Here is a 9497-nt window from a genome sequence, read left to right as displayed (position 1 = left end):
ATTCATAAAAGGTTGGGACAATTCCTCCACAATACAACAATTGAAGTGAGCTAGTTTTTTGTATCAATTGACAAGTTAACTATTATAAAAGCAAATTTTTCAAATAGTCAGCTGTGACTATTTGTATGGCTTCTACTAATCATTGCTTTGATGCTACACATTTACTACATTATTAATATCATGACTTGGTAGTAAGGTTAGGTTTTCTTTCACTAGTGTTGAGGAAAAGAGCAGGGTATTTCTACGATGCGAAGGGTACTATTGAAACAATGCAAAACATCTTCATGAAGGTTCCCTCTAATGATGTTTAGGGGAATGGTGAAACATTTTCAACGATCACTAGTTAGACTCAGGCTTGAAGAAGATCATGGGATGGTCCCTAACAATTCTGAATTGTTGCCATGCTCATCACATAGATGTGGCCACTATAGATCAAATGCCAAGTCGAGCATTTGGTTCAATCTCACCCTTGCCCATACCAATGTTGTGCTAAATGGAGTATTGATAGCCGTAACTTCAATATCATACATTGAAAATGGAAGATATATTGGAGGGTCCTAGATGGACTGCTATTGTGCATAACTTATGGCCAAACCACTCTGGATAATCATCTAGAAAAATACTTCCAACACAATAGTTTTCAAAATAACATTGCACTAGCCATGAAAATTTGCCTCTCATTATGTAAAGAAGAAAGGATAACCCAAATAATCGGTACAATATCATTATAGCACCTGCAAATGTTATAATTTGATTATAAATATAATCAGAACATTTCCTGGCAGCCAAGACAATTACACAGAGTAATTGGGAAATCTTTCGGTTTGTTTTTCCTATCAGATATTAGTGCTACTGCCAAGTTTTAAGTCATTCACTTCAAAATACCTGATTTCAACAGTATACAAACATATCAGGTGATATCCAAAGAAACTAGATACCAAGACAACAATTCGTGAGAAGGTAAGACCTAGCATTAAAGAATCATTTTTATCTCGACTTTAACATGGACTATCCAAATGTCTCTCATTAAGCAGCTGAACCCATTCTCTTGCTTATAGAAGAGTATCAACTTTACCATCATTCTAACAAGCTCACAGATTAAGGGCTGATAAGGCATCATTTAAGTTGTTGAGATCCCATATCACAATTTTCCCATCTAATCCTGTGAAATACAAGGCAATACATAATGTTAGAAATGTGATCTGATGCTTTCATAGTTTAGACCTGATACCTTGTATGTTGAATACCTGTAGTACTAAATGTATGTGATGGTCGATTCCTGATGCCTGATGGTATCAATGCAAAGGACCTTGAATAATCCCAAAAAAAAACAATTATGACCCTATATAGTTGAAATTTTGTTTTAAATTCACAATTAATACCCTTTCAATCCAACAAAATCTGAAAAGTATAATCTTTACCAGAAGGCAACCAAAAAGAAATGTAATCTACATTTTTGGAGGACATTTGATTATTATCAAATACCAATGGTACTCGAAGGCTTTGATCTACAAGATCTCACTCTAAAATAGTTTTGCGTCTTTTTATTCATTTGAAGTGCCTTACAAGTTCGTCCAAAAAACAATATTTACTATTATGAACAAATATAGTTATTGCAGATTTGATCAAGCAAAATGAAAAACCTTTCATGCTCCGCAATTACAATAAAACCTGGTGGATTGAACACCAGGTCAACATTAAAATCCTACACTTCTGTAAAATTTGGGATTCTGGATATATTGCAAGTCAAAGTACGGATTAGAGCGATATATGAAACCGTTGTGCCAAAAATTATTTTGGCTATCTAAAAAGAATCTTAGAACCGAAATTTGATTAGAAACAGCTAAATACTGAATCAAGAACTGGATCACATTTCATTGTTAAAACTTTAAGAGATTCCCTGATGTTTTCTACAATGTCGTTCATATATATACTCAGTTACCATGAGATGCTCTCTTTTGCAAGCGCACGAGATGACCCTAGATACCCACCCCCAACAAAAGCAAAACAGACACTTTCTTAATTCAAACCTCAAAGTCCATCACAGGAACCATCTACTATTTTAATGCAAGAAGTCATGCGGTGAAAAAGCAATTGATAATAATCATGAAGGATGCCACAAATATGAAGGAAAACTAGTTCATTCGGAACATTTTTACATAGATGAAGGAAAATATGAAAGGAACATACGTTATGCAATTCTCATGGAAGCTTTTTGATTGGTCTGATCCAGCAAGACTTGAATCCGCCTTTGATTGCCCATAGAATTTACCAAATTTTTCTGAGAACTAGATCATTCGGAATGCATCACAACTTATGTTAGTGATGCAATAAATAAAAGAAAGCATAATAAGAAGTAGAATTCTTGTAATGGCCAATGAAAATGAACAATTCTGAGAATCCTACCTGAGATCCAGTTTTTATATCACCTCCACTTGTTTTGTTCTCATCCAAATATCTCGAAAATCTCCTGTGCCAATGATAAGCATATAAATTTGTAAAATGCTTTCTGCAAGGAAGATTACAAGAAGAGACGGAAGTTGTGAACTATGTTACCAGATGCCTTTATTGTCTCCAATAAAAAGCAAAGGTTTGAAATCAAAACCGCCAGCAACAACTTTATTTTCCGAGAGAAATAACACCTGATTGTTCCATGACAAAATTAATACATTTTTAGCAATTTTGATCTATTATTAAGTGAGCATTATGTCTACCTATGCATTACTTAGCAACATGTTTTAATTTTATCAAGGAATTGATGAATGTTCAATACTCAAATAATCAATGAAGATTTTCTATCAACAACGTCCTTTCTACATGTGTTCACATGCAATGAATATTTCAACAGGAAATGATGTTCAAATAACACCAACCAAACCATATGTGGAGCTACGATGATATTTACAATAGTAGCATGTTAAATCACCTTCAAATCTTATTCAAGAAATCATATGCATAACTGTATTCAACAGAAGGATGTTTATAAAACCAACAAGGCAGTTAGAAAGGAAACAAATTACGTCACGTAATGGAAGACCTGGCAGTATCACAACTTGTGATACACAAGTGCGTCCAGTAACTTTAACAAAACATATTGTTGAATCATGACCTGCATTTTGCAACATTGTAAGAAAATCAACTGTATTGAAATTAAGCGAAATTAGAAAGCCAGCTGGTAAGCAACATTTTTACCTACATAGGCAAGTACACTTCCAGTAGGAGACCATTTTACACCAAAGGTCCAGCCAAATACATCACTCACTTCAAATAATTGCTGTATTGGCACAAAGGCATACATTTAATATTTTTTCATTCACCCCAAATAGTAAAGATTAAGAAACACTAACTTGCATGACCTATAGCTATCTCTGGGCATGAATTCAGGTCAGAACTTGAATGAAACTTCCTGATGATAGAAAAGGTACATTAGATGAATCGGAGTTAGAGACTTTCCTTATATATACTTTATAATCAGCCTTTACTCAGATATTTACTGAGATATTGATATGAGTCTGTATTCTTCATCCAGTCATCAGTTCTTGCCATTCAATAAAGTCTATTTTGGTTCACGGACTAGACTTATTCATAGAAACATTTTCATGTAACAAGAATTAGCTTGAAAATGGGCATAAGTAGAAAGTAAAGACGAGCTTGATATACCTCTCCAAATGTCATTTCTCCATAAGATGTATTTGCATCTCCTCTATAAAAAGAACATTATAGGTAACAATTAAATTACAACTCTGCCCTGTCCTATATATTTAAGACTCTACAGTGCCTTATACATTTTAAGCCCACAAATTAAATCAGTTCTACGTTATCCATATACTTTAGGAACGTAGTCAAAAACCTCACCTGCTGTCAACCCCCTTTATATACGCAGAGAAGACGCGGCACTTGCAATCTGTAGATGTGGTTGCTAGAAGAACCTAAAAACGTACATGTGATAATCTTGAACCATGAAGATGTTTTATGAACATAAAATCTAGTGAAAGAAACACACAAAATTGAGCTTGTTAATTGTTGCCTTCCTAAAGTTTAGCACACTATGATACATAATATGCATCAACGAACATTGAGAAAGTTTAGAAAAGGCTTCAAACAGTTAGAAAAGCCTTAAAACGAGGTTAGAGTTTCTATAAGATGTTCTCTGTTATATTTGGTGCCATGAATTTAATCTGCCACTTAAGATCCATGAGACTGAGACTTATCTACACTAAATTTTATAAGTTACACAAGTCAGCCTTGAAGTTACAGTCTCCTCCTCTAAAATTTAACAGATTTACTAATTTTCCATAATCCCCTCTGTAGATATGCATGTATTTTTCCAATCAAAATCTTAAATTTGAACAATGAAAGAAACAGAATGCTCTTAGTGGGCAGGATAAAGGGAAAATTCTAAATAACATTTTACTCACATTATTTGGGTGCCAAGCAACACTTGTGACAGTAGAATTGTGCTTCTTGCGTATGATCTTGCTCACCCACCTATCATTGATCACAGTGAGAACTATGACAGTCAGTAATTATAGATCAGTTTTTGCATTTTGACAGCGATAATCCATCTCCTGCCAAAGAAATCTGTATTTGACATTTTACTCCTACACACTTTTTGGCTTTTAGACATTTACCAATTATTTTCGTTCTCGTAATAGCATATGCAGACACTTTTTGCACCACTTCCAACTGCAAACTTATTCTCTGTCCATGGCAGAAAATGAAACATACATAAATAAGAGTTTTAAAAAATTTTAAAGTTTTGGCAATCACCATCTTGACTTAAATACAGAGAAAGTTGAATCTTCTTGCCTTTGGGACTCCATTTCACTGAAATGGCAGCTCGGTTTAGTCTTAATATTACCAGTGCAGGATTCCACACATCTCCTTCAAAACTCCAAACATACCTACAAGGCATTCACATATAGTCCACAGTAGGTTATAATGAAAATCGAGACTTATTAGACGTGACATGTTATGCTCCATTAATAGAATTTTTTGTCCCTGGTGTTACAGATGGAAAAGATTCAATCATGTTTATAACCTGGTGCTCAATAGAATAATGCTGTGTCAGGAAAATGTGTAGATATATGCAACTTTCTACAACGAACAGGCAAGCCATGTTTTCTTCTTGTTGAACTGGCATGCAATGAGTTTTCAGTGGCTGATGCTTAAATATATCCACAATAACTTCTTTCTTCCAATTGTGAATAGGTTGAGAGAGGGACTATCTCACAAGAGTATTTAAAGATTGACTATATCCAAGGTTTACATGCGCACACAGTACTAAACTTCAAACCAATAACGTATCAAGGCTTTAAATTTTGAAGGTCTTACGAGTTTCTGTCATGAGAGGCTGTCACTATTTTATTGGCAATAGGGCCCCAATCAACTCCTGAGACCAACTGATCATGCTGCCAACATCATTTAAAAGGAAAGAGAAGGAAGAAATAATCAGCAAAAGCAACAACAGGGTTACTTATAAAAGACAGACATTCGTCAAGGTTATTACGTTAAGGCACTGACTACAAACATTCCATGATGCACAGAAAGTGAGCAACATATTCGCCTTTAAATGAACAGCATCGTAATTAAAAAATTTACATCAGTAAGATATACATTGTGAATTCTGATTCAACCTAGCCACATATAGTTTTTACTAGCAGTCACACTAGAACATTGTAAACACTTCATTTCTATGTAGGCTTTACCCTACTTCTACAGCTCCCAAAGCTCAACTTGTCAAGGAAATTTGCCATATATGTTCGTTGTAGATCTTCTCTCTCTGTGGTATTGCATTTTTTTGGCTGATTGTTTCTGCTAGCCCTATCATGTATTCACAACAGGAGAACACTCTTGAGTTCTCCCATCATCCAGCCTAGTATCTCTATGTGAAACTTTTCATCATCAGGCCACTTGATGGAGCTGCTTTTAGTAAATCGTCATAATTGTTGAGTCCCTGCAGTCTCACTGTTCCTCTTTCTCTCCAAGGGATATACATTGTGGACGTGCTGGAGTGGTTATCATCCATTACTAGAAATTATGTGGGTTCATATGGACGATAAAAAATCTATATTGTTCTCCATCCCATTGCTTTACCTTATTATTTTCCCAAGTCATCACATTTCAATAGTTCTACTTTCAAGGGAGTTTCTCCTCAGCTTCACCCCCAGACTATGTTGTGAGTATGTTTACAATAATATGCTAAACAATAGTCAAGTGTATAATATTAGCATGATGGGTCTACTCCAAACTGAGGACCCTAAAGTTCAATGAAATACCATAACAACACAGACATGTCATGGATGAATAAAAATGGCAAGTCAACCTATTTATCATCCATGATAAACCTTTTCAAAATACTATGTGTATTTTACTCCCACCAAATAATGCATGATGGACACTAATAATGACACCCAGCCCGTTTATATGATCCATAACACGCATTTCTTACTTATATAGTTAGTAGGACTCACTAATAGATGTGAATTCAATGTGTAAAAACTAAGATAGTGGGAATCCAATATAGAAAGGTCCTCTCTGTTTATCAGAACACCAGAGCTTATGGACCCTAATTTGTGGAAGTAAATATAAGAATGTTAACTGAACGAGTGTGTATCCCATGAGTGTCCTAGGACATCTCAATTTTGTACCATATGAGCATGCATTGTAAGAAGCAATTCGTAATCAAGATTTGAATATAATATACAGAAATTCATGGTATAATGTGTTAAATGTGGTGAGTTACGGTGAGTTGCGGTGATTACCTTTGTAATATAATCTTAATTTGTCATTAAGCAATGTGATGGCAACAAAATTTATCAAAATTCACTGTTTACTATTTCCCCCCAAATGGGCATGCTGGACCAATACCACTAGTGTTGAAAGGAATGTAACACACCCAGACTCTTTTCTCAACCATTATATACCTGAACAAGAATTTCAAGCATATCTTATTCTCACCAAATGTCACATGATGCAGATCTTCCCAACGGCATTTCTACTGACACACAAACAACAAGTTCTGTTCTATGAGAAAATGAAGAAATGGAATAAAGTACACATACCTGTTGTAGGACATACAATCTCTCCCAACTAAAATCACGAGCAGGGGAGGCTTTGTATATGTGGACTTCATTATTGTTAGGGCAAAGAGCAACCACTGTATACATTCATTGATGAAGCAAATAAGAATAAATATCTCCTCCATAGTGTGTGATAGAAGATCTTAACTCCGTGCACAACATATATATATATATATATATATATATATGAAGCCCTGACAATAGGAAAGCTTACTCACTTGATAGATCTGCATTCCATACATGGCAGGTTATGCAGGCAGCAGGATGATGCGAAGCCACAGCTGCTGCCATAGCTTTTTGTGTACCTACCTGCAAGCGATGGAGGAGCTCTTGTCTTCTTTTCTTCTTTTGCTTTCTGGTTTACATATATATCTTTGTAATTTAGACTTGAGAGGACAATTTCATGAGAGAGAGAGAGAGAGAGAGTAGTGTCTTGATGGGTCTCTCAGATTCGAGGCGCTTTCGGGCGCGAACGGATGTGTTGCCACAGGATTCGTTTGGCCGCCCAGATTCGCATCATGGCCATTCAATTGATTCGCACCATGGCCATTCAATCAATTTGCACCATGGCCATCCAATCGATCGTGCCATGGCCATCCAATCGATGCCTCGTGGCGTTTCAAAGTGCAAATGTTGCACAAATCGCTTTAACGTGTCGATGTGTCTCTGCCTGTGCCCAGGAGTCGTTGGCCGCCCATATGCCACCTTGTCATTGAATCGATGCCCGGTGGGTCTCCAAAGTGCAAAATGTTGCTCAAATCGTTGTAACGTGTTGATAAGTCTAGATTTGTTGTGGGTTCGAGTCCAGACTCGTCGACACTCTTCTATCTGCACCCAGGAATCGTTGGCCGCCCAAATGCGACCTTGTCATTGAATCGATGCCTAGTGGGTCTCCAATGGGCAAATGTTGCTTGGATTGTTGTAATGTGTCGATGTGTCTAGATTCGTGGGTTTGGGTTCCGACCCATCGACACTTTGTGCGCGCACGAGAACCATTTGTCACCCAAATGCCACCATGCCTTTGCATTGATGCCTAGTGGGTCTCCAATGTGCAAATGTTGCTCAAATCATTGGCTATATAGGAAGATCATATTCATGCAGTGGGTTGAGTGCGAGCATGCAAGGGAATTGTGATGATGTGGTCAATCTTAATGAATGAACATAGAATTTGGATTGGTCATCATCGTCTTGAACCATTCCTTGGTAAACATTTATTTTGTAGAATTTGTACTCCACACTTTAGTAGGGGAAAGTGAGCTTTGGTATGAGATATTATAAGCTTTGAGAGTTGTCAATAATTGAGCTCTTGTTGTTCTATAGTTGTGCATGTTGTCACTTTGAAACCAACTTTTGGTTACCCTAGACTTGGACAATTTCATGCTCCAAACTCCAAACAAAAGAAATCAGCAGATATGACCATTGTGCCAAGGCACTACAAAAAATCTTGCTTTTCAAGTTCTATAAAAAATTGCAATTTAAAATATACACGTTTGTCAATTGTATAACAGTGAATCTTATGCCTTCAAAGCTCAGGGTCACGATTCAAGTTGAAAGAGAGGGAATTACTATCGAGAATCAAACTCAACTTCCCTAGTGTGGGAACACACCTTAGGAATAGCCAAGTGTGTGAACATCCCACCGCTTTGTACCATCACTAATGTGTCACGTAAGTTAAGTCCTATGGCACATAGTTACTAGGTAGTTAAGTCTCCACCTCCTTTCCAAGAGGTGGTTGTAGTGAGAGAACATAGAGAGAAGGTGACCACATAAGCACATTCTCCTCTTCTTTGTAATTGTTGGTTGTTTCCTTTTTGTTATTACGGTTTTCTTGGTGGTAGTTTTTATTCATCGGATACATAGCCAACCACAAGATAGGATATCTCGTCGAGCTTTTGAGGCATTCTCGATCCCTACATGCGTTTGGAGACACAAGCTCTTGGTATAGCACTGTGGTGAGTGGGTTACTTGCAGACGACATAGACATTAATAACCTACCCTCCCTTAAGTACAACCATGGGACTAACCAAACTCTAATATCTCATGAAGACCGTAATAAAGTGATACGCCAAGAAATATGGCAAATTTACACTCGATATAAATGGATCACCCCACGAGAGCCACTCCCATCTACAAGGAACACTTATTGCACTTCTCTCAGTTAGGTTTTATTACACGACCAAAATATCTAGATATATTCTTATCAAATGCATTAAGGGTTGCCATTAGACAACTTAGGATATCATCTCACCAACTTGAGATTGAGAATGGTCGAGCTAATAGAGTCCCTAGGGAGGAAAGGCTATGTAGGTTGTGCCACGTAGAGATAGAGGATGAGTATCACTTCACATGCAAGTGCCCAACTTATGCCGAGATATGAGTGGAATACCAAGACATATTAGGACCCTCTCCCATCCT

The 9497-nt window shown here is 36.7% G+C and overlaps 1 protein-coding gene across 1 annotated transcript; it reads right to left on the bottom strand.

Moving 5' to 3' along the window:
• Window positions 1-713: 713 nt before the first annotated feature.
• LOC147849941 (actin-related protein 2/3 complex subunit 1B-like) lies at window positions 714-7429 on the bottom strand. The gene is made up of 16 exons (XM_087337229.1): window positions 7301-7429; window positions 7065-7159; window positions 5335-5411; window positions 4810-4904; window positions 4632-4701; window positions 4419-4488; window positions 3856-3929; window positions 3661-3703; window positions 3193-3274; window positions 3021-3109; window positions 2557-2642; window positions 2407-2470; window positions 2191-2288; window positions 1248-1309; window positions 1076-1162; window positions 714-885 (listed from the first exon to the last, which is right to left on the bottom strand). The coding sequence occupies exons 1-15, from the start codon at window positions 7371-7373 to the stop codon at window positions 1092-1094; spliced, it is 1149 nt and encodes a 382-aa protein (XP_087193355.1). The 5' UTR covers window positions 7374-7429; the 3' UTR covers window positions 714-885; window positions 1076-1091.
• Window positions 7430-9497: the final 2068 nt, after the last annotated feature.

Source organism: Azolla caroliniana, unplaced genomic scaffold, assembly GCF_043228905.1.
Source record: "Azolla caroliniana isolate FFs.n. ecotype wild unplaced genomic scaffold, voAzoCaro1.0.p SCAF_22, whole genome shotgun sequence".
In the NCBI taxonomy this organism is placed as follows: Eukaryota; Viridiplantae; Streptophyta; class Polypodiopsida; order Salviniales; family Salviniaceae; genus Azolla; species Azolla caroliniana.
This window is presented reverse-complemented; position numbering and strand designations above follow the sequence as displayed.